At 37.0% G+C, this 26,368-nt stretch overlaps 1 protein-coding gene across 1 annotated transcript in view; it reads left to right on the top strand.

The window, feature by feature from the left end:
* Nucleotides 1–25,233, top strand: part of Phf20l1 (PHD finger protein 20 like 1) — a 65,591-nt gene extending 40,358 nt beyond the window's left edge. The window contains exons 13-21 of the mRNA XM_028773298.1: nucleotides 1,439–1,495; nucleotides 2,649–2,756; nucleotides 10,196–10,360; nucleotides 12,090–12,271; nucleotides 13,172–13,271; nucleotides 15,052–15,247; nucleotides 18,499–18,853; nucleotides 20,011–20,173; nucleotides 21,967–25,233. Of these exons, the coding sequence (XP_028629131.1) occupies nucleotides 1,439–1,495; nucleotides 2,649–2,756; nucleotides 10,196–10,360; nucleotides 12,090–12,271; nucleotides 13,172–13,271; nucleotides 15,052–15,247; nucleotides 18,499–18,853; nucleotides 20,011–20,173; nucleotides 21,967–22,109 (1,469 nt within the window). The 3' untranslated portion in view covers nucleotides 22,110–25,233. The remainder of the gene's footprint in view (nucleotides 1–1,438; nucleotides 1,496–2,648; nucleotides 2,757–10,195; nucleotides 10,361–12,089; nucleotides 12,272–13,171; nucleotides 13,272–15,051; nucleotides 15,248–18,498; nucleotides 18,854–20,010; nucleotides 20,174–21,966) is intronic.
* The last annotated feature ends 1,135 nt before the right edge of the window (nucleotides 25,234–26,368 follow it).

The following is a 26,368-nucleotide window of genomic DNA, read 5'->3' as shown; positions in this document are numbered from 1 at the left end:
GTCCTAGATATCTTTCATCTAGATCCAGCCCTCTAGATTAGGAGCATAAGAGATAGAGACATTGTTAACTTCTCTCTTGCATGCTGTACTGCCAGTAAGGCCTAAGCAGCTCTTTCCCTTTGTTTGATTTGTAAATACTTTCTTAATTTTAAGAAAACCACATTGCATTTACAATTTCCATGGTCCAGTAGTCAGCAGAAGGAAGGAATTAATGTGTTCATTGTCTTGATAAGTGGGAAATACTACTGTGTTTGTCTTTGCTGTGATGTCTTCTTTTTCTGTCACAATCAGTATGATTATCAACATTCTTATTAATCTGAAACTTCGTAGAGCCCTTGTTGCTCTTAAATAGAGGGATATTCTTTATAGTTTTATGTTTAAACTATATAAAGTATTTGAATAAAATATAAAATATTTGACATGATTGGTATAAATTGATTCTTTTACTAGATTAACCTGAGCTATAAACAAGATATTGAGAAATGTTGAGCAGAATTGGGAAGCTTTGTTAAGGGAATCTGTTATTTTAGTTATAGTTAGTGAAGTGTGATATTTACAAATGTAATTTGGATTACTAGGTAATACATGTCATTAATATGGTATATTTTATGTGTATGTGTACCTTTGCATTTCACATTCATGTAGTCCAAAAGTGATTAGAAAAATCATTGTTTTGGTCCTTTTTGTTACCTAGCAATTTGAGATTTATGCAATGATATACATGTCCCAGAATTCACGTGTATAACTTTATTTTAGGAAATAAGAGGTCAAATATCAGCTTCTATATGTTATTAAAATAACAGTTATATGTTATTAAAAACTAATATTCTTTACCATGAATTTGAGTATTTCATTTGGATGCTCTGAAGAATAGTTGTGACCAGGTTGTCGCAGAAGAAGCAGTAGTATGTAGGCCAACCATTCAAAAGACTGTCAATGCCTTCAGAGTTGCTTAAGGTTGGGATGTTGCATCAGCCTTCATCGATGGCCAGCGACCTTTATATAACTTCTTTTTCTGGTTAGAGCCCCATTTATGCTATTTTTGAAATAATGTCACCTCAAAATACCCCCCAGATACAAAGTAAAATAACACACTTACCAAGCACTGACCAAAGCATTTACATAGATTTCATATAATCTTAAAAGAACAATGGTAGGTATTCTTGCTCTTATCGACAATAAGGAAGCAAAAGTACAGAGGCATTAAACCACATACTCAGGTCATACAAGTAACAAATTGAGGAGGCCAAGAATTCCACCCAGGTGTTATGAAGAAGCACCAGTATTCCTTGAATAAGTTTTTATTTGTAGTTCAGGTAATAAAATTGTACAAGAGGAGAATTCCTATTTAGAGTTTTGGAAACAATTGTAATTTTAAAAACTGTACAATAATTTTATTGTTCTGCCTAAACTTACTTCTTATCCCCCTAACCCACAGGAATATCGAAAACAGAAAAAAAAGTGAAATTGGAAGAAAAAACCTCCACTGCATTTGGTATGGACAGAAAGTAATCTTTAAGCAAAAGACTAGAAAGCTTGACAGAGAGGACAGCATCTGTGTCTTCCCTTCCCTGCTAGGGCTCCTTAAGGTGCCTGAGGTCATCTGCTTCTATGATTAGCAGTTAGTCAGCTTCCTATGCACCAGGTCTCCAGAGCATAGCTTGTACTTTGTGTATTCTCTTGAGAGTCTCTGTTTCTCTGAGTTCTTTGCTTCTCAACGTCTCCGGTTAAAATAGCCTCCATCTAAGATTTTTGAGACTTAAGAGTAATTAAATATAAATAAGAGTATTAAAATAGTTATTCTTTTCATAACATTCTTCAGTATGCCTTATTAAAAGGATACTGACTTTTTCACTGTCTTTTCTACCTAATGTTGAGTAAAGACTAAAAGTAATGAAATAATGGGTAATAAGTATTATTTAGGTTTGCTAGTTGGCATCACTGAAAATTGGCTACATATACTTGGAAAACTGTGGGCTAACTCATTCTGAGCTGGAAAAGTAGCTTGTAGAATATCTGTTCAGTTTTAATTTGTGATACAGTGTTCAAATATACTATTCAAGCATGTATTTATCTTCTTTAAAGTACATATGATTAAAGAAAAGAATGCTTTTTGGAAAGAATAGAATAAAATCGTTTTCTTTCTTATTTTCATTCATGTATGCACAGGGGAGATATTTAAATATGGAAGGAGTTATGTATAGATTAATTTGATTAATTTTGTTTCTCTTTTCTAAAGATAAAATGCCATCCATCTTACTTAAATTTTCTAAAACATTAATAAATTATATATAGAAATGCTGATTCTCCATAATGAGGTCTTTTTAAATTATGGAATTTAACTTCTTGGCACATAGTAGGAATTTTAGACTATTACGCATTTAAAGATTTTAACTACTGTCTGTGTTAACTTTAAGGTGTCAGGAATTGGGATTTTTCAACACTGCTAATGAAGATCCCCTCTTATAGTCCAATAAGCTAAGCAAGAGTTCCAGACTCATGACACGAACAGTTTAATTGAATCCGTCCACTCTGGGCAGGTGACTGGAATCACTGATGAAAACATAAATGCTGCTTTGAGGGTAACCACAAAGGAGCAACTTAGAGTCACTCACAATTATTGAAGTATTTGCTTTTATTTATTTTAGGTAAAAAAAAAGAAAAGGATAAGGAGAGAAAAGAGAAGCGAGACAAAGATCACTACAAACCAAAGCAGAAGAAAAAGAAGAAAAAGAAAAAGAAATCTAAACAGCATGGTAAGTTTGCTAAGATATGTTTTCTAGTATTTTGAGATTGTTTAACTCTTGTTTTTCTCACCAAAGTAGAGGTATAATAACATCAGCATGCTGTTGAAAACTGAGACATTCCTGAAACTTTTCTTTGTCTTGGCATTTCAAAAACGTACAGCTCTGTAAAATAAGTTGCAATGACTAGAAACTTTTATCTCCAACATATGGTGAAGTAAGTACTATGACTACAAATCCTTTAATATGATGGAGATCCCCCCCCCCCGACACCTTGTATTTATATATATGCACATGGCCTTTTTCTTTTCTTTCTGAGGTATGTGTGCCTGTGTGTGTATGTACATATGTATAGTCATGTACACATATGTTCACTGCTCTGTCCATGCATGTGTAGAATGCAGAGGTCAACATGGTGTCTTCGTCTGTAGTTCTGTTTTTTTTTTTTTTTTTTTTTTTTGCAACAGCATCCTTTACTGAAATTGAAACCAAAGTTTATCATTTATCCCAAACTAGCTGTCCAAGTATCCTCTGGGATCTTCTTGTCACTGCTCCCCAGCACTGGATTTGCAGATTTACTCTATGATTTTATATGCTTGATATGCAAACACTATATCAACTGAGAATTCTACAAAGCCAAAATAAAGGAGTAATTCTAAACCCAAAATTGTAATGTCCTTTAAATTCACTTTGCAGGATAATAGAAAAAGATGGTTTTTAGAAGAACCAGCAGAATTTGGTACCAGTGAATAAAGGAAACCCCAGATGCACTAAAAGCATAAGAAAAATGCTGACATAAGGAAGTGTAAGATGCAGAAGATAGCATGAACACACTGTAGATGTGTGATCAATCTAAACACTGATCTTACAAAACAGCCTGTATAATAAGAAAGCAAAGTAATAGAAACTACAATATATAATACTAGCTTTTATAGAGCGGTAAATACTTACAGTTCATTACTTTGACTTCCTTTTATGATTACTTATAGGTCCTAAGAAGTTTAGTTTGCATGTATAGACTTCAAAGCCAGGAATGGTGGCTCACACCAGTATTCCCAGAACTCAAGAGGCTGAGGCAGGAGGATTTACACAAGTTTGAAGTCAGTCTGGGCTAATAGTAAGTTCTAGAACAATGAGAGCTATGGTGTAAGGCCCTGTCTGTGAAAAAAATGAAATAAAAATATGTTATAGTAATACCAAAGAATAGTAAAATAGAATATAAGTTCTTAAGTAGGAGTGGAAAAAATATAAATGTAAATGAACCATCTACATCAAATTGAACCGAAAATTAGAAAAGAATAAAGTATAAATAAGGTGTTAGAAATAAATACATCATTAGTTATACTTTATACCTCAAAGAATGAATGGCAGGACTGAGGTGACAGCTCATTTCGTATACTTCTTGCAAGTACAAAGACCTAAGGTTGTTCCCCGAGCACACACAAGTATGGTAGGACACACTTGTAATCCCAGCATTGAGGAACACATAGGAGAATCTCTGGGGCTTCCTAACCAGTCACCCATTCTAACTAAATTGTTGAGTTCTAGGAAAGACCTGTCTCAAAGGAAGTAAATAGTATCCTGAAAATGCCTCTCAGGGTAGTCCACTGGCCTCCCCATGCATGTATACATGTCTGCACCCAGATACACAGCTACACACATTCATTTATAAATGAATAGGTAGCATCTGTTGGTCAACTTTCCTTTATTATGATAAGATCCTGAAAGTACTTTCACCTTAAAGGAGAGAAGGTTTGTTTTAGCTCACAGTTTCAGAGGTCTGTTGCACGGCTACATTGCTTTGTAGCCTGTGGTGAGATAGAACCCTATGGCAAAGAATATATAGTGCCAATTGCTCAGCTTGTGTCAGGCAGCCAAGAAGAAAGGAGAAGAAAAGATGTTGATGATAATATATATCCTTCAAGAATATACCTCAAAGACCTGCCTCTTCCAGTAGGCCACTGGTAGTGCGTTTTAAGTGATAAAGTTCTCAGTGGCTTCATCCATTGGTACAGTTAGTGCTTTCATGATCCAATTACCTTTCAAAGGCCCACCTCTGAGATTCTGAATGCTGGTACGTTGGAAAGGAAGCCTTTAATGTGTGCATTTGTAAAGGAGATCTAAGATGCAACTATGACTAATTTATTTTTAAAATTGAATTATTTAGTACATATAAGTTATATATGTAAACATAAGAATAGGTAGTAAGGAGAAATGTTGAAAATAAAAACATAAAACAGAAAAAGCTGACAAGCAAATACCAGAAAAGTTAGGGTAGATAAATGAATAACAAAATATTCATAAGGCTCGAAGTCTATTACCATGTATTGATAGAAGTATGGTCCACTTTATAGTTATAAAGTTTAGACATAAGTTTCAGAATGTTCTCAAATAATAATATTACTATATTTCTTGATAATAAGAAAAGCAAACATTCTGTCAGATTTTGTGGCACACATCTGTAGCATTTGGGAGACAGTAACAGTGGGATCACTCACTGCAAGTTACAGAACAACTTTATCTACATGGAAAGTTCCAGGCCAACCACAGTTACATAGCAAGACCTTCTCTCAGTCACTACCACCACTGCCCCTGCCCCACTGAAACAAAGTAATACAGAACAGAAACATACCCTATAGGACTACGAGGTAGCCTTTTACTATATTACAGCTGATAAAATAGACCCAAACATAGCACCAAACTCAATAGTTACTGAATGAAGGTCTTGTCATAAGCACTAGACAAATTCTTTAGATTCCAGCTCTCTCTGCAACTCTAATTTTTCTAGAGAATTTGACATTTTCATATTCTCTAACTCTAAAGTCCGCAGAGTAAATTTGATGATTCTGAATCAAAGTGGGGCTGGCAAGCTTAAAACCACTTCCTGGGGAATCTTGAACACCGTAAGCATTCTGTGTCCACCTTGTTCCTCATCCCCATTCCATACTGTTCTGGTCCTTTCATGAACAACACTGTAGGATACAAAACTGAGATAACCTCAGCTTAGGAATAAATGGAGCCATGTAAATAAATACCTCTAACCAGGGCCGATAACACTGTCCTCTGAGTGAGAAATGTGTATCAACCTACTAACACAACTGCTAGATGGGTGAACTGCCTCAGTGCCCAGGGCAGTGACAACAGCTGGTTATGTATGCCTCCGATGCCTTGTCAGGGCACTGATGTGCTCCACCATTCAGTACCCAGACAGAAAACCCAGGAGAGTGGAGACAGGGATAACTAGGGCAAAGCCAGGAACAGGCAGGATTTGTGAGCAGGAGCAAGGGACACCTGAAAGGAGGAAGGGTATTCAGAATTAGCAGAGGAAAATCTGCCCTTAGATTGGAGATCAGGCTAATAACCTTTTATTAAGGACCATATTTAAAATAACAAATTAATATATGAATCTATCTCCTGAAATAAAGATATGCCCCCCTCTTTTATACTAATTTATGTGTACATTAAAATGTGTGTGGAGGTCAGAGGACACCTTGCAGGACTCAGTTCTCTTTTCATCTTTTGGGTTCCAGGAATCAAACTCAGGTCATCAGGTTTGGCTGTGAGCATATTGATTTACTCACTGAACTCTCTCTGGCTCATATATTTATATATTTTAACAAAAAGGCCTTCTTTTGTTTACATTTTAAAGTCCGGCCTATAAGTGGCCTTTGTCCAAATAGCTGTGGCAAATACTGAGGATACGTGGAAGCCTTGCTATTTATAAGTAAGAGTTGTTAAGTCTCTTCATCTCCAGCATCTTCAATATTATTACACTAGAGGAAAGTTATCCTGGATTGTTTGCATTCATCTTAGAAGAGATGATCTCACAGATAATTAATTAGAATGGACTTCAAACAGGCAATAAGAGATTTCAAATGGCTGACATTTTAAAGACAGTTAATGCTGAGCAGTTCACATTATTGCTGTGTAAGTCTTATTCTAAACTGTTTGTACCTAGTATTAACACAGTGGGAGAAATTAATTTTTATTTGTCACTCAATAATATTTTATATATCCTGCTTATATTTTTTGTATACCAAACAGAATCTGAGGATTTCATATATATGAATTTATTTTGTTAATCCTTTGAAGTGCAGTCTGATAGCTGTGTTTTATAGCTAATATAGCAGAAGGAAATTTGTTTAACTCATAGCTACCAGGTAGTGAAAATCAGATTCAAGCCTGCACAGTTGGCTTCGGATTCAGTTTTGTATTTTTCTTCCTTTACCCTAAAGATTGCTTCAGACTTTATTCTTGCCTTGAGTAATTTTCTCTTGTCTCTGTTGGTATTCTGAAATGTCCAGCTTACCTGTTTGTATAAATGCCATTAGGAAAGTGTCATTTATGTAAGTAGTTCTTTATAACCCCCATGCAGTAGTGGGTAAAACTATGTTTGAATTATCAGAACTAATTTTCCAGATAGAAAACTGGCATTGTCTTCACCTTGTGGGTAGTAAGTTGCCATTTTGGAATTTGTGAGTGACATTTTATCAGGTTTTAGCTTTGTTCCTTTGTGGAGGTCTCTTCCGTGTACCTGTTACTGTGAGACCAAAGGCCTCAGAGATCAATTGGAAGTAGAGCTGTAAATGCAGAAAACCCATGGCTATAATGGACACAGTTTTCTTCAGTGAGCTTGCATGCAGGCATTGGTGTATCTAAGTGATAGGACACACATATCAATGTCTACCTGGAAGGCCTGGTATTTATATAGGTGTTTTATGAAATCTGTCGCAAAGCTGGGAAGGATAATAATGGTACCCTCACTTGACCCTTGTAACATAAGAGACTTTTTTCCTAATAGCCAGAGGCGATTAAAGTGGAAATGTAGGTGAGATAAAATGCCAAGTCATTGTATATATTTGCTAATACAGAATAGACCAATTAAATGTCAACTATGTTCATTTTCTAAACATAGCTGTGCTTTCTTTCACTCCTATATGATTAGCCTATTTCATTTCCTTTTGCTTAGAAAGAAGTCACTATAGGTTATCGGTTTCATTTCCTGGACATAACATTTACAACTGAATAACCTTTGGCAGATCATTTATATTTTATATGTCTCAGTCTCTTCTCCTGTAGAGTGGTTACAGCAGTTTCTATTGCTCCTGAGCAGCATCAAGGTTAATTAAGGTTATTATTATGCAGTGCTAAAGATATCTAGTGTAATAATCATCATTTCCATCCTTGCCTATATAATAATGTAGTATTATGCAGATGTGAAGCCGTGTTATGCAGAGATTGCTCCATTATGTGGCAGCAGCAGGATGACATGGCAGTGTTCCCACTTCCTATGTACGGGATGGTGGACAGAAACCTGGGCTTTAACAGACATTCCAGTTTCTACAGACTTCAAATTCTAGTCCTCTTACAGGTTGCTGGTTAAGAGTGAAGTTCCTGGAATCATGCTACTAGGACATCTGGATATGAATATTGTTTTTACCAGTAACATTGGGCTGTTTAAGAACTGTGTACTTAATGTCTTCTGCCATGATTCCTTGGTTCATAAAATAGCATTAGCAGCCAAACTGTATTCACTGTAGTTCTGAGAGTACTGAGAGTTAGCATACAGAACTTAATTAAACTGTCTTCTTGGCAGTCTTTAATTGGTTTCAAGTTAGTGGTACTCTAGGTTGTATGGTGATCATTGTGTAAGTTCTCAGAGACACCTACTAAATACTAGTTGTTTACAAAACAACTTCAAATTCTGGTGGTCAGGAGTCCAGAATAGTTCTCTAAGCTAAAGCTATGATTTCTTTCTAGAGGCATCAGCAAATAGTTCATAGTCTATGTTCCTTCCTTTTCTGGCTTCAGAAGCTATCATGAGTCTTGTCTCCAGTTTTCTCATTTTCAATGGAGTGTTAGCCAGCCAATTCTTGCCTGGATTGATTCTGTTACCTTTTTCATTTGAAGTAGGCCCATAGGATTCCACTGGGCCCACAGTGATAGCCTGTAGCATATTCCCTGCTTTACAGCCAGCCTGAAGCTTAATTTAACCTGCAATGTGAATTCTCCTCCACCATGAAACTTAATCATTTACAGGAGCCAGGGACTAGGTCATAAACATACATGAAGGACTGAACTTAATACTGGTCATACTGTCATGATTGTGCTCCTATAAACATCCTCCCCCCCACCCCCCAGTTACATACTCTCTGGCCTACTTGGTGGATGCCTTTAACTCATGCTCAGTTGAGACAATAGACATAGGAGGTGAAACCTGCTTTCTGTCCACATGGATGCACTTCACTGAACATGTCCATCTTCTCCTCTGTCCCTGCTAAAATGAAAGGAATGTCCTTCCCTATTGAAATTCTGAAATTTCTCAGCACTAGAAGCAGATAGATGGTGTCTATTTAGTTTTCTCCATCTAAAATAAAATCCCTTTTCTAACTATCTATTTCTTCTCTTATGTCTTCTCCTAGCCCTATCACAGACTCACTTTCAGCATTTGATCCATCAAATAGAAAAACCATCCTGATGCCTTCCACCACTGCTATCAGCTTCCCGTCTTTTTTACTACATGCTTCTCAGCTTCTTCTCAGCTGTCACCTTGCTAGTCAGTCACTGGCATATGTGTGTATACCACAACTATGGCCTGTGACCCATCCTCTCTTCTCCTCATCTATCTTCTACTTCCTGCTTTGTCCTACTACTGGAATGAACTTGCAGAAATGAAATGGATCTATGCCTCATCTCATTTCCCTTTAAAACTTGTGAATGGCTGTTGGTAATATTACAATAAAGCCTAAAAATTAAACAGTGCTAAAACTCCCTTTTACCCTGTTGCTGCTGCTCTCAGGGCAGCCTGTCCTACTTATTTCTCACACTGTGCTCCAGCAGTCATGAGCTTGCCAAGTGTGCTCTGTTATTTTGGCTCCAGAGCCTACCTCCCACCTATGTTCTTCTCCCTCTATTCCCACACCCCTCCCTCAGTAAGCTGTATGACTTTTCCTTGCTTGTGCCTGTATGACTTACCCCTGGCTGAGAACAGCAGGCCTTTGACACACCAGTTTATTTCCTTCGGAAGTTTATCTTAGGTGTGCATGTGTAAGATTAATTGATAAAATGATCACTATAGTTATGCTAGAGAGAAGTAGGTAAGAGTAGGAGAACCTCTTACCTTAGTTGAAAGAAATAGGCTAATTCCCCCTTCCCTACCTTGCTGCAGACATAGCTGTGAATATGATGGAGGAAAATGTACAAATGATCCTTTACCATTTTTTCATTATAAGAGTGTACTGGTACCAGTTAGCTCCTGGTAGTCCCATGTGTCTACACTATATGGGCTTACTTACTGATTTTGCTTGTTCTTGTCAACACATTTATCAGTTGGCTGGTCACAGATGGCAAATGAAGTGGTTGTGTGATGGTTTTGTATATCTTCATGACTTGTGATAACTCTTGGTTTTTTGAGACTTTAGTAATGTGCTTTTCTGTTTCTTCTGTTTCAGACTATTCGGACTATGAAGACAGTTCCCTGGACTTTTTGGAAAGGTGTTCTTCTCCACTTACTAGATCTTCTGGAAGTTCTCTGGCTCCACGAAGCACATTTACAGAGAAAACTACAACTTCTCAGTACCCGAGGGCAATTCTCTCTGTTGATCTTAGTGGTGAAAGTATGTGTGACTGTATGATAGTTTTAAAATAAGACCTGAGATTCTCAGTGTGAAACTTTCTGCATGCCTTCTGAATGCAATAGATGCTATATGTACCACATTATATTTTCTTTGTTCTGTTACTACCTAATTTTTTCTAGGCCTAAGTTGTCTGCTAAGGGCAAAGAAAATTTTCTTCTCTTTACTGTTAAAAATAGGCAACATGTGATTTTGATATCTTAATTTTCAAAAGTTTGAGGTAGGGGAAAGGATTAAGAAAAAGTCCCTCTCTTCCATCTATTCTCTTTACCAACAGGTGCAGTTTTAGTTTTTGGTTGGTTGGTTGGTTGGTTGGTTGGTTGGTTGGATTTTTTTTCCATTTGGTCCAGTCATTTGTAATCCTTGCTTTGGTGCCTTTAAAATATTACAGTCTTGAATCCAACCACAGAGCAGAGAGGTATATAACATTTATGGGTGTATCCTGTCAAGATAGAGCAGCAGCTTGGTGGTTCTTGGAAACTTATATTTTGGCTATCTCCAGAGCCATCAGGGCCTGCAGGTGGCTTTTGTTTGAGGCTGCTGTAGGCATGGAATGGAGCTGGAGTGATAACACCTGAGAGAGTAGGTGCTCACAGGCCTGTACCCTATTGCTCTTTGTCTATTGTCCTGTGCTTGGAAAATGAAAGAGGCAGAGGCTCTCAAACATAAGCGTACAACACAGCCACCTGTAGAACTTGTTAAACACATTTTAGAGCCTTGCCTTCAGAGTTTCTACTGACAGATTTCCTGGTGATGCCAGCCAGCATTGGAGATCTGGAAGCTCTCTTAAGAACTCTGTTCTAGGATATAGCAGTGACAGCTGAGGGGTAGAAGTTTAAAGGGAACAAATATTATAAAGCTGCTCAGAATCATTGTCCTGTGGCTTCTCCTGTATTTGTATAAGACGAACATTGATTGTGTATGTTACACAACTTCCAGCCCAGTGACCACGTTGTTTGTCTGACAAATTGAGCCAAACTTGTGTTTTATACTTGTGAGTCAGTTATTTAAACAAAAATTTCTGGGTGACTTACTAAAATATGTATGCCAGTACCATGAAACCTGATATTTGGACCATGTATGTTTATGTTAATTGCATGCTACTTTCCTTTAGTTTAAAATCTGTTCTTACATTATTATTGCCATTCATTTATTGTCTTGCTTTGTAGCCCAGAATGACCTCAAACAATTGATCATCTGTCGTTAGCCCCCAAATGCTGGGTTTAGAGGTGTGAGCAACCACGACTAGCTAAGCAGTTGATATTTAATTGCCTTTATCATGCCCTAGTTGCACAAATCAACTATGTCATATGTATGTAAGTGCCTAGTATAATGCTTGGTATATGTAGTGCAATTGTAGCTGATTAAAAGGGTATTACTATATACTACAAGTAATAAAACTCATTGTTTCATGACCAAAAAGGACTAATATTTAGCAACATTCAATGAAATGTTTGCAAACTGTATAGAAACTAATAAGTTTCATTGTTAGTCTTAGCCAAAAAATGGTGGCTACTCAGTATTACTTTCAGCAGTGTATGTGAACTACAAAAAATTTAAATGTTTTTGTTTGTTTGTTGTTTAGTTTTGTTCTAGAGGTAGGCACTCAATTTGCATGTGTTTGCTCTGCTGAAACGCTTATACTCACTTCCTAAAGCCCCTTCCTGATAAATGACATAGTCGAAGTGGTGTGCACTTTTATGTGTTCCAGACTTGTCAGATGTGGAATTCCTGGATGACTCTTCCACAGAGAGCCTGCTTCTGAGTGGGGATGAGTACAACCAAGACTTTGATTCAACTAATTTTGAGGAGTCTCAGGATGAAGATGATGCCCTTAATGAGATTGTACGGTGTATCTGTGAACTGGATGAGGAGAATGGCTTCATGATCCAGGTACTTGAGCAGCCTCTGCCCTACAGTTCTGGATCACTGTGAGTGTTGAGCAGGTGGACCAGAGAGCTTTTCCTTTTCGTTAGCCATCCCTCAAAGGTAGTTTCTAACATATTGCCATGCTTTCATTTCTAGCAGTACTGGTTAGGAAATCTCTGCATTGAATCAAGTAGACACTTGGCTTGTGAGTATTACTGTTCACTTTAGGTTATCTGTAACAGATTTAGGCCTTCTTGCTGAAATGTTTAAAGACCCTGAAGGTGGGTCTTCCTCCACAGTGTAGAGTTTGGCTACAGCATGGTTTTTACTGACAGTCAATAATCAGAAATTTATATGTATCCTTTGGGGATTGGAAATCAAACCCAAATGTCCCGAATTCCCAAAAGAAGAAAGAGAACTTTGTTGCAAGAGTTAGCAACTTCTGCTTATAAGAAGGGTTTCTCTAAGAAACCAAGGAAGCATGGCCTGCAGTTGTGTTGATTATGTAGAAAAATTAGGAGACATTGGTTACAAGATTAAATAAAGAAAGTAACCACCCTTTTTCTTTGTTAGTGGTGTCTCAGATAAAGGTGCTGTGAATTTAGAGCTTTACCCCATGACTGTTTAAGTGTCCTTGCACAGACATTTTACAAATTTGCTTCAGTAAGTGGTTTTTTTATGATTTATTAAAGCATATTTTAATAGATGTGGTATAAAGAAGTTCTTTAAATAGTTGAATATTTCATTGATAAAATTCATCTTAAATATGACTTTTTCTTGTGGCACATAGGACTTGAATTGGCAGGACAGGAGGGCAGGCCAGCTAGTTAAAAGGTGACAATGTGAGTCCTTGCCTTGCCTTGCCTATCCTGGTCTGCGGGTGCCGATTCTGCCAGCACTATGGGTCTCTTCTGTTCTCTGCAGTGTGAAGAGTGCCTATGCTGGCAGCACAGTGTGTGCATGGGGCTCCTGGAGGACAGCATTCCGGAGCAGTACATCTGCTACATCTGTCGGGACCCTCCGGGTGAGGCCCTCCGCCCCGTGTGGGTTGTGTGACGCGGACTCCAGAGTTTGGCCACTGTGTAGAGCACCTGCACTTCTTGGTTAGCTAGACTCCTCTGCCATAACGTGGGTTGAAGATACTTTTTGACTGTTACAGCATGACTTTCATAGTAATCACCTGCACAAGCACATTTTGTAGACATATTTACATACCACCTTACCAAAAGGGAGATTATGACTTCTCCTGAAGCTAGCTTTTGCCTACTCCTGGGTATTGTTTTCTAGCTAGGATTATTTATGCTGATTTGAATGGGCCAGTATTCATTGCCTGCTAACCATCTGATTAGTTTTGAAAAGTTTACCCAATTTATTGCAGAGTAAATGGGATTCCACAACCTTACTTACACCTTTTATTTCCCTGATGAAGCAGCTAGACGTGGGAAGTCATATATTTGTGCCTGAAGAGGTACCACTGAGTGGTATACTGAGATGAAAAACTTTTTTGACTCTCAATCCATTGTACTTGCTTTGTCATGCCTACTTCTATGCTAAGTAACACATTCTGCATGTAGAATATATTTTCAGCTATCAATGCAGAGAATTACTAGTTATTAGGCAGATGAACTGTTCTCATGCTCACTGAAAGGATAAAGGAAAAAAAATTTAAGAAGCAAGATAGGGGGCTGGTGAGATTGATTAGCAGTTAAGAGCACTAGCTAGCTACTCTTCTAGAGGTCCTGAGTTCAATTCCCAGCAACCACATGATAGCTCATGACCATCTGTAAAGGGACCTGATGCCATCTTCTGGCATCTAGGAGTGCATACAAATAGAGCAGTCATACATTTAAACATAAATAATTAATTAAGGGGGTAGGGAAATGGTTTAGTCCATAAAGTGCTTCCCATAAGCAGGAGGATGTGTTGTGATCTCTAGTATCCGTGTAAAAATCTGGGCATAACTATAATCCCAGTAGTGTAGAAGTAGAGATATAAGGTATCCCTGGGCTTTGTTGGAACCCCAGTCTAGCCAAATCAGTGAGTTCCAGATTCCATGAAAGATCCTGTCTCAAAAGCTGAAGTAAAAAGTGGTAAAGAAGCGTAACTTCTGGCCTCATATGTGCAAACAAAGAACCAAGAGATTATTCAGAGCTATATGAATATAAATGTTTTTATTGTTTCTGCTTATAGTATAGATATTTGCTATTTATTGTATGTTTCAATAACAAATATAGACTTTCACTTTTTATTCAGTTACATTTATTGGATACCTTCTATCTGTAAACACTGTGGAGAGATGACTGATTCAAATTATTCATCCACCTCGTAGTTAAACAGACACAGGAGCATCTAATTGTAAGAGGATCCAGTATGTATTAGCATCAAGCTCTAGAATGTTGTAGGATTTTGTGAGATCATTGTCATGAAGGCAGGATCCCTACTTGTTCAACTGTAGCTTTGTTTTTTTCTGGGTATGAGCAGAACGTGAAAGAAAGACCTATGGTTCCTGCCAGCCATCTTGGAGGAAAGATAGTTGGTAGATAACAATTGAAAATAGTGTATCAGGGTTCCCTTGGCAGGGTGTCACCTGCCACTGACCCCTCAGTGACATTCCTTCTCCTCAGATGCTGGCAGAGCAGAAGTGCTGAGGGGCTCTTGTCATCTCACCCTTCCTCAGCATACCATCTGAGTTTGGAGTCTACTTTTACTGGTAGACATTGTCTTATTCACTGAGAAGCGTTAGTGGGAACGAGGATCTGGATCAATAGAATCCTTTATGACTTCAATGTCAACTTCATCTGCAGGTCAGAGATGGAGTGCAAAATATCGTTATGATAAGGAATGGTTGAATAATGGAAGAATGTATGGGTTATCTTTTTTAAAAGAAAATTATTCTCATCTCAATGCCAAAAAAATAGTTTCCACACATCATCTTCTTGCTGATGTCTATGGTGTAACTGAAGTACTGCATGGATTACAGCTTAAGATTGGAATACTAAAGTAAGTGAACTGAGCCACGTACTGCCTTGCACATTTTAAAAATTATTTATGTGTATCAATATTTTGACTGTGTTTATGTATGTGCACCACATGGTGCCTGCAGAGGCAAGATGAGGGTTAATTCTTAAGAACTGGAGTTAAGCACAATTATAAGCCACCGTGCGGGTGTTGAGAACTGAACCCAGGTGTTCCGCAAGAGCAGCAAGTGCTCTTAACCAGTGAGCCCTCTGCAGTCCCATTCTTACAAATTTGAATATAAATCTAAGAAATTAAAGCATAACATCAATTAACCACAAATGTAAAAAATAACTAAAAAACAAATGCAGGTAAGCTTTTAAAATTATTTTATTTGGGGGGAAGTTTAAGATAAAACTGTCTTTCTTTGCAGATTATATGATAGCTTATCAGGTAGTCTTTTGGAGGTTCACAGTAGCACTTCAGAAGACAGAATATTTAAAAGAAAATCTATAGTACGAAAAATGTTGTGCAGTGGTAGCACACACCTTTAACCTTAGCACTCAGGAGGCAGAGATAGATGCAGGTGGATCTCTGAGTTTGAAAACCAGCCTAATCTACACAGTGAATTCCTGGATAGACGGGCAGGACTATACAAAGAAGTCCTGTCTCGAGATGAGGGGAATAAGAATGAATAACCCTTTGGATGATGACAAGCTCTGTCTACCTGGTTCACATCCTACTATTTGAAAAAAAAAATTAGAGCTAATGTTTTGTGCACAAAGCTAACTGTAGCTGATACAGTGAGTCTGTTTTCAATCTCTGATCATAGCATGAGATGAATTCATTCTATGAGGGTGTATTCTTTAACTACCTTAAGATGTACTCAGAAAGGGTGAGGAGGCAGTAGATTCGGGATCACCTTTTCTGCTGTGCATCCTAACATTTTGTGCCTTCAGACAGTTCCTCCTTAAGGAAAGCCTAGCTCCTTCTAAGTAACATATCTGGATAGTTTTGAGGCCTTCTAATGCCAGACCATAGTTGTTTAAAGAATAAAGGAGAGAGCCTTTTGTTTTATATAATGTCCCAAGATTTGCCACATCTGCATTCTGAGGCCTTACATCCTTTCCTCTTTGTCCTCTTAAGTTTGGTGTACTTCTGATTTGCTCTTCTGCTTCCTCTCTTGTCTTAGCTAGGCAGCTTTACTTCGTGGGAAAAGTTTCTGTACCTTTTCATTTCTGTGGCTCCATTCTTCTTTTGTTTCATTCTTCACATTTAATAGCAGGATTCATATTAATGAAGCAGAACAATAGTCTCTTTCATGCTATAATAACTTCTTCTGCCCCTGACCAAATGCCTTGAATAATAGGAATTTTATTGACACACACTTCCCTTAGTATGTTGACCAACCATTCCAGCTATATCAAAGCCTAATCTCTAAATGAATTATGATTTCTTAGACATCCAGGTCTTTTAGTTTCCCTAGAAGATGCCTTTCTGTCATTTCCTGATGACTAGATTTGAGCCTGCTGTTTTTGGTACATTGTATGTGTACTGAAGCTATCATTATTTTTACCTAGACCTTGGGTCTTAAAGTTTTCCTGAATTGAGATTCAGGTGTGTGTCACTAGGCCCAGCTATAGGCATAGGTTTTCAAAGGGTTATGCCACCTGTCCTCAAACAGCATGGCAAGATTCATTCCACTAGACTGTGGAGCCAAAAAACTAGTTTTTTTTTTTTTTTCTAGTATGCCTTCTACTATTGAGAATTTAAAGTGACTATTTTCTAGATATTAAATTGCTAGGAGTTTAAAAGACAAAGGGTTATAAACTAAGAAATTATAAATGGGTATTACTAGAAGAAAGCTAATTTGAATCTCATTTAGAAATTATTAATTTAAGCCAACTTTAAAGCCTGTAGGTCAGTGGTTCTCAACCTTTAGGTTGCAACCTTTTAGGAGGTCTAACTACCCTTTCACAGGGGTTGGGTAAGACCACTAGAAAACACAGATACTCGCATTGTAATTCATAACGGTAGCAAAGTTACAGTTATGAAGTAGTACTAAAAGTAATTTTATGGATTGGGTCCCCACAACATGAAGAACTGTATTGAAGGTTCTTCATTAGCAAGGTTGAAAACCACCACTTTAGGAGGAGTCATACCTTCTGAGAAACCTTGCACTTAATTCTGAGTAGAGCCCTGCTTTGCTTATTGCAGAATGTATTGTGCTACAAACTTCACTACTCGTGATCTAATTCTTATTTAAAATGGAGCACCCTAAGTGAGCATAGACCATAGTTGTGAGTATAAATAGTGAACCTTCTTTGGAGGCCAATTGTACAGCAGCTAAAATAAAAATATATTCTATTCTGCAGTTCTTTATCTGGAAAGTGATCTGACTGTAGTATTCTAACATGTGCAGTGACACACATCTATTGATAGAGAGCTGATGGGATGTACTAAACTGGCAATTAATACCATTTAACCATTAAAGTCTAAATAAAGAGTATCTGTGTGTACTGGTGTGGCAAGATGCCCAGCGTGTGCTGCTTAGGAAAAAGGAAAAGTAAGGTGAGGCCTGCTTGTATAAAAAGAAAAAGAAATATACCCCTCTTTAAAAACCAACAGCAAAAAGATTTAATTGTCCTTATTTTATGTTTATGTGTGAGCACCCATGTGTATGTATGTACACCCAAGTGTGTGCCAGAAGAGGGCACTAAGTTAGTCCCCTGAAACTGAGTTCCAGGCAGTTGTGAGCCACCTGATGTGGTGCTGAAAATCAAACCGGATGGCGAGAACAGAAAATGCTCTTAGCTGCTCAGCCATCTGTCCAGCCCCATATTTTCTTATTTTTTATAATTTTGTATGTATAGAAAAGTCTGTACGATCATATGTCATTTACAATTGCTACAGTGGAATAGACTTATTTTTTATGGGTTCAGTTGTAATTTTTTTTCTCATGAATAGGGATGGCTTTTTTGATTTTGATTAAAGGTTATAAAATATGTTCACATAAAAGTTATATATCATGCAGTGACAACAAAAATTCTACAAAGAAATGTATATATCAGTGTCATTAATAATCAACAAAATTGAGTTCATTGTTGATTTTCTGAGTATTGTATCATTAAAACTGAGAGGACTTGGATTTTGGATAAAATGTTAGAGGAGTCAACTTAAAGGACAACTTTGTCTTTGATCCTGACCCCTTCTTCACATGGTTGCCAAATTTACTACAATTTTTAGCTTGTTACCATTCTTTTCATGACGTGCTGTTTCTCCATTTTTGTTTTAAGGAATAAACATCATCCTGACCTTCATCTCTGGGCTTATTCTGGGAAGGGGAAAGACCAAAATCAGGTAGTAGCTGGAGCAGAGAAAAAAGTAACACTTCAGGACACAGCTAACTCAGAGGGAAAGAAATATGTACAGAACCATAAAGAACCACCCCTGAAAATGGAAGAAACTTACATAACAAGCGAACACAGCTATCAAAAGCCACAAAGCTTTAGTCAGGACTGCCAGTCTCTCACTGACCCTGGAAGCTCAGATGATGATGATGCTAGCAGTTTTGAAGAAGATGGGGAACTCCATGTGCCAGATAAAAGCCATCTTCTGTACTCAGTAAACGATCGTGGAGTGTCAGAGAAGGTAATGGTTCTCATAAAGCAAGAGAAGAAGCTGATGGAATTAAGCACACCTAGTCCTCGGGCTTTTCTAGTATGTAAATACCTGCTTAAAGATTTTTTTTCCTTTCTCCACCACAAAATATTATCTGTGTAAACACTGAGTTGTTATAATCCATTCAACTGCTACCCTAAAGTTTTCAGTTCCTAAGCATACTTAGATATCTTTAGAAATTAATGGACCATATTGTGTATAAAAAGGAAAATGAATTTGTGTGGGATCATTCAAGTGTATATGGAGTCATAATTTGTCTTCCTTTAATGTGTTTTGGACAGAGGATCACACTAAAGCATCTGTGTCCACATATCAATCCCATTGTGCAGTAACTGTGGAAACATGTCTCCTGTTTGTCAGGGTTAACATTGAGATTAAAAGGAGCCCTCAAGTTTTATTGGTTTTTCACTAGCAAGTCCACTTTTAAATTAGTTATTTGTTATTCTGTCTTTTGTAAATGTCAAGTAATCATCACCAGAAGTTGATAACTGATCTTGGAAAGTTTATATTTTATGAAACTTACGGTAAATTATTTTGACAAATTAATATCCTATGAAATTAGCTACCTTTGGCAAATCTAAATCGATATTTTATATGCATATGTCCTGTATTCTCAAGTTTTTTCAAAGATTCTTACCTTCTGTTATCTCATCAGTGTAACCACAACAGTAAAGGCCAGTTTGCCATTAGCTGAACTTTTAAACCAATCTTTGACAGTTAAGTTGATTTTTTTCCAATAATTATTTTGCCCTCACTCCATTTGTGTCACCAGTTAAAATTAACTGAAAAATAAAATGGTCCACATCACTTAGTCACTCCAATTATGGAATGGAATTTTTATTTACTTAGCACATTTTACTGGAACCTTCTTCTCTGGGTTACACTCTAGAAGGCATGGAAAATGGATATAGGGACACCTTTATTCTAGAAAGAATACCAGATGGAATTTGATGGTGTATAAGATCTTTCTCTAAAGATTTTCTCATAGTCAGATTGGCTTTTGCCTATCTAAGAAGTGTAATAGATTTTTCTGTATCCTTCTCATTTTGAAGTAGCATTTCATCTAGTTCTCTGTGTTTTGTTTTCTTCTGTTTTGTTCTACTTTTCCCACTGGACCTTTGGAGAAGAATCCAGCTTCAGGGAATAAAGTGTTTGTTTATAATGATAAAAAGGGCACGGAGGGCCCAGGAGACTCGCATCTTCAGTGGCAGCTAAATCTCCTCACACATATAGAAAATGTGCAGAATGAAGTCACCAGCAGGATGGACCTCATAGAAAAAGAAGTGGACGGTAATGTAGCCAAGAGCTCAGGTGTAGCTGCTGTCGTGTGTTTAGTGTTATGAAGAAGCTCTTTAACTAAGTTGTAGGATGCAAACTACAGATACCACCTGGCTGCCTAGCTCTGTCTCTTTCTTTACACTGTATTTAGCATATTCAGGTTGTTGTAGGCTCAATACAGGATAGCTGGATATTATCCTTAGTAGTGACTTCTTGTCTGTTTTGTTTTATTCTTAACATGGATATTTATTAAATACTGCCTATATGCCTCATTCAATATAGAATATTTGTGAAGTGTTTGCTAGTTTCATTAAAGAATATTTTCTATGAAGTCAGTATATTCAATTTCACGTTAGCTAATATTTGTTGAGTAGAATTAACTTCTACAAGTTAATCAAGTAAACCTTAAATTTACATATAAATTTTCAAATAGATTTTACTCACGTTTTTGTAAATTTTATCATCACATAGAAAAAAAAAGTAGGCAGAAAAATGCCCCCTTTTTATATTTGAGAAACTGGAATAAATTGAATTCCTGGATTCTCAATCTCATATGCTTCTTTTGCGCTGACTATTTTGTCCTGATCTCAAAGATCATAGCCTGCCTCCAGCCTTTAGTCCTCTATCTGTAAATTTTACATTGTACTAAGTTGATATATACTGTATTTCTGCTTTTTCCTCTCTTAAGAGAGGTGGTAGATACCTATTTCAGAAGCATCTTGCATCTGTTTTTAATTTGATTAAATAGAGTTAGTTTCTCTTATATAGATTTTGAAGAAATGAAAATGTATCTTAATAACTACATATTTTTAATAGATTCTTAAAGGAAACAATTAGAAGTGAGCATATAATTGATTAATTGAATTCTGCATAAAATTTGAGTATACTTGAGGGGGGGTCATATTTCAATAAAGTGTAATCCTGGAAAGGGTTCTGAGAAACCTCTCCCTTTTCCTTTGTTAATGCGGAAGATGTGACCTGGGGAGATGGCTCAATGTGAAAGTACTTACTTTGCCAATATGGGCACCTAAGTCCAGATTCATAAAAGCCATGCAAATAAAAGCCAGGCGTGATCGTATGCACTTGGAATCCCAGCAATGATGAGGTGGGAAAGTGGAGGCATGTTAATTCCTGGTACTGTGTGGCCAGCCAGCCTAGCTACTTCGCAGCATTCCTGGCCAATGAAAGACCTGATCTCCAACAGATGATAGATGGTGTCTAAGAAACATCGCCCAGTTTGTCTTCTGACCATCACATGCACACACAATCATTCTCCTGCACACATACATGTACACATGAACACAAGGAGAAGATGAAATGAAAACTATTATCTAAATTAGTAGAAAGTTTGAGCAGGCCTAAGGAACTTTTAGTTCTGTTTCAGAAAAAAATGAAGGAGACATACTAGTGAAATATGTGGATGTATATATATGCATATTATATACGTTGGGGGAAGATGTTCTGAATGAAGTGTGTGTGTGTGTGTGTGTATGTGTGTGTGTGTGTGTGTGTGCGCGCGCGCGCATACACATGTAGGATACTGGAGAATGAGGCTGGACATGTAGTTCAGTGTTTAAACACCTGCTCTGGGTTCAATCCCCAGTATTTCTCGGGGAAAAGTGCCTGAGATAGCAGGTGAACTTTTCCCAGAAGGATTAGAACTGTTGTGAGTGGAGTGACTTAGTGCATTGGCCTTCTGTAAAGAGGGAAGTGAACTCTCATTTCAGTCACCATTCCATCCTTCTAATAGATTGTCTTCTGGCTGTTCTCAATACCATTTAAACTTTTTCCCCTCTTTCTTCTAGTTCTGGAAAGTTGGCTTGATTTCACAGGGGAGTTGGAGCCACCAGATCCCCTTGCAAGACTGCCCCAACTTAAACGCCACATAAAACAACTCTTACTTGACGTGGGCAAAGTACAACAAATTGCAACTCTTTGCTCTGTATAACAGCGGTAAATACTTGGTGACAAGAATATGTCTTTCTTCAGTTGAATCACTTTTACTGCTAGGTGGATAGTCCAAAAGCTTAATGTTTGGTCATTTATTGATTTGTGACATCATTAGTATGGCATCTTGGAAAGAAAATGAAGAACTATTTTATCAAGGAAGCTAACATTAAAAATGAGTGAACAAGCTGCAAATGATAATGTCATCTCTACCAAGAATCAGTGAGTATAAAGCAAGCTGCACTAAAGGAATGGAATTGACAAGATACTTATAGTTCCTTTCATGAAGCTCAAGTTACCTATAGACAGAATTATGATGTATTTATATAGGTTTTTTAGAAGAGAAATCCATGTTTATAAACCAGCATTTGGCCAAAACCACACTGTAAGGAAATTCAAGTTCTGGAGAGTTCTACAAGTTTGCTCTAAGAATTGCCTTCTAGCAGTTGGATACAGCTGCAAAGAAACTTAGATTATTTAAACTTTTGTAGGATCATGAATTATTTCTTGGGTGATGAATGTATTTTAATCAGAAAACTGACAATGGAAGTCTCACTTTGAGGAAAATAATTGTGGAATTCTAACTTCATTATGAATGTATTTTAAGAAACCCACCAAATAATTGGAATTTATTGCGGGCATTGTGCTCTTTAAAAGTAAAGTGGCTTGCAGAAGGGCCCAGTGTGCCAAATGTTAATACTGCTGGAGACAGGATTTGAATATTGCAGGAATCCTTCCACCCGCCATATGCAATGCCATTAACCCATACAAACCTGTACACCACATGCTGGGTGTGCTCTGTGTAGGTAAGTCGTGGTATCCAGACTTCAGCCTACATTTCATCCTGGATACACTTGGTGTTTGCCTTTTGAAAAAAACTATAAACCTCAGCTGGGATGAGGAGTGACAAAAATATGAAAATAATCTGTGGCTGTGGATTTTTTTTTTAACTGCTAGTAGTGGAATACTGGAAAAGCTTCATTTCTGAAGACAAATTTTATTTTAAAATATAAATATACACTCACAAATTTTAGCTTTGTTCACAAATGGACAGATTTATGAAACCAAAGGCAACTAAGTTGCTTACTCAGCTCTTGCTGGATTTTTGAGCCTAGGTCCTACTGTCTGCCAGTCCTGGTGTGAGTTGTATGCACGCCGCAGTGCTACATGTGCAGGTATGCATAAGTGAGTATGCTTGATTAAATAGTCGACATACATATGTACATAATCAACATATTTATATCACACATATCTAGTTTTATTACTATAGACTATACAAATTGGTGGCTAACATAAAATGTTACCTTTTAATAGACTGTTTTTAAAAACTAAAAGTGTATGTACAGGTTTTGAAATTTTTTTAAAAGAGGGAAGAAAAGACTGTTAAGAGGAGGCTATTTGATGACATTACACTTGAATATTTTTTGCCTCATTCTGTTTATCAGTTCTAGCAATCTGTATAAAGGCACTAAGAACTGATAGACAGGGAACTTGAATTTATCTTTGATAAGAATACATGCCACTGTACATTCAGATATTATTTAAATTTGCAAAACACACTGTTCTTTATGTAAGGTACTGTATGTAAAACTCTATTAAAGTTGTTCCACATACTCTAAAATTTCAGCTTGCCTTTTTGCGGCCTTATGTTTTGATGTGAGGATTAAAAGAATGTGCAAAACATTGAGGAATTTTTATTGCCTTTTGAGATTTTTCAACTGACAAATGTGCCAAAGATCATCATACATAAAATGTAGTCCTCTGTATTTACTTGTGATACCTAAACTTTGTCAAAGATCCTACTGATGAAAGCTTTAGCAGAAGTCATTGTGAGGTAGTTGCTTAAATTTGCATATTAAAGTAAAACTTAGTGCCTATAATAACCCATGTGTGGAGTAAATTTACTAATGTTTGTGTTTCAAGTTTGATACTATATTGTTGATTTGTGTTTAAAAATGATAGCTGTAAAATTTTCCATCATGACTGAACCCTAAATGTTGAATTTGCGTCTTCTCTTCAGAAATGTAGCCAATAATGTCCTTAGTCTGAAAATAGTGGTGTTGCCTTGGTTCTTATCATATATGCAGAAGAACTCTGCATTTACTGGTACTCAGCTTCTGAGTTCTGGTGACCTTGTTTAAAAGAATGCATAGTGTTGTAGTACAGACTAATAAGTGCTCCCACACAAAGTGTGAAATGTTCCACATGTGGAGTACCAACTGGACTCTGTAAGTGGAAAGTTCTATACCTTCGTGTAGCAGGGTAGCAGGATCACTGTCAAAATACAGGCTCACTAAAAAATGCAGTATACACATCTTCAAGATATGTGTTTAAATTGTATACAGAACAGCAGTGAAGTTCATGTTTAGACTTAAGTCTCATGCCAAGAATGTGTCATGATAAAATACAAAGACTCCAGCATCCAAGAAAACACCAAATCCAAAATATTTTTCTTTCCAAGCTTTTCTGATAATGAACACTAAACTTCTGTCTTAAAATTCAATCACTTTGTTAGCAGCTAGGAAATTGAGTACTTCACTGATATTATGTTAAATGTTCCACTCTGCTTATTTGTCAATGAATGGGGAAGCTAATACTTAAGGTCTTTAAAGAATATATCAGATTACGTGCACATACCCAGTTTCTATAGAACCAACCAACAATTGGCTAAGGCCCATTATCAGGCAGCACTTTTCTTTGAGAGAATGAATTAACTTTGGAGAAGCAAATACTTGGTGAGAAGTATCAGATAAGATTTGTTTTTCTGTTTAGTCTTACCTAAAATCATTGTATTGAAATCTAGCAATGAACTGGAAAGGGTATTTTCTTCAAAGATAGTGTTTCATTTGCCAGATGGACAAAAGAGAATGAGCTTCAGTGGAGGGATTCCTCCTCATCATTTCTGGCAAATAGAATTTGTACTTCTTTATGGTTGTCTATGGTTCCACTGACTGTTGAAGTAATGTATTTTCTCCTTAAAGGAACTTGTTATTCTTAGAATTTCAGGTAAATCACCTGTTCCTAAGTTGTTTCAACTCGATGTTCATACTAAAATGTATATACTTTACATGTTAAAACTGAAGCATACTACTTCCTCCCCAATAAACTGAATCTGCTGCCATTGTCACTGTCTTGGTTAATAGCATCCTATCAGTGTATGCTTTAACATACAGAGTCAGCACTTAATAGTCATTTCATCACTACATAAGTGTTTTCTCAAAGCAGTGATGATGTCTTCCTCAGGCCTGTTGGGAGCCCATTGTAAGTCATGGAAGTTGGATCAATTTTGCTTTCCTCTTTCATTCTAGCTTTGTTTTTATTCCGAGTCTTCAAATTGTCACTGCCAGACTAGAGAATTACACTTAATAAGTATCTGCTCCATGCTAGACATCACAAGGCTTCCTATGGTATATGAATTAGTTCTTTCAGAGGACAGGTAAGAATGATCATTTTCTAAATAAGCATGGTAAGATTTATGCATACGTTCCGTCCTAGCCTGGATAAGAAGTGAGTTTTCATGGTCTGTGCAGCTTGTGTTCCTTGGCTATTCTTGTCATTTCAGTTTTCTACTGTGAAATTCCAAGGGAATAATTCATACTCTGTTGTATCTGTGTGATATGGAATATGTCCAGGCTGACCTAGTTTGTTCTCACATTCATGGCAATAGAGCCTGACTGTTAGGATTGTGCTTATTTCTATCTCTGTCCTTCATATCACTTCTTTGTATGAAAGATCCTCACTTGTTTATGTCTCTGTAAATTCAGCCACTTTGTCTTGAGTATCTCATCCTAAACAAGAAGCAATTCATTGCCAAAGGCTCCTGTATAGCATCAAACTGGAGAGGAATTCTGCTACTGAGTAATAACTTGCTATACTGAAACAGACACAGATTTTGTAATCTCAAATTTCCTGGTAATTTACTAATAGTATGATACTCTAAGCTTTAATTTACTTGTTCGTAAATGACAACATATGTAACTTGGAACTTTGCTTTGAGAGTTAAATTATCAAGAAGAATATGACATGAATTGGAAATCACCCATCACTGAGTATCATCTATGTGCAGGCCATGAAATTAACATGATTAGAGTTGGATAGAGGATCAGATCATGCTCTCCAGGCTAATGGAACATTTTCTTGTGAGAACCTAACCAAAGAGACCAAATAAAGGAAGATAATTATACTTGAAGGTGGTAGAGCAGGGAGAATAGATGTATATTCATTGAAACAGTGTTCTCTTAAATTAGACTAGAATATCCA

The sequence above is a fragment of the Grammomys surdaster genome, unplaced genomic scaffold, assembly GCF_004785775.1.
Source record: "Grammomys surdaster isolate TR1022 unplaced genomic scaffold, NIH_TR_1.0 224, whole genome shotgun sequence".
In the NCBI taxonomy this organism is placed as follows: domain Eukaryota; kingdom Metazoa; phylum Chordata; class Mammalia; order Rodentia; family Muridae; genus Grammomys; species Grammomys surdaster.
This window is presented reverse-complemented; position numbering and strand designations above follow the sequence as displayed.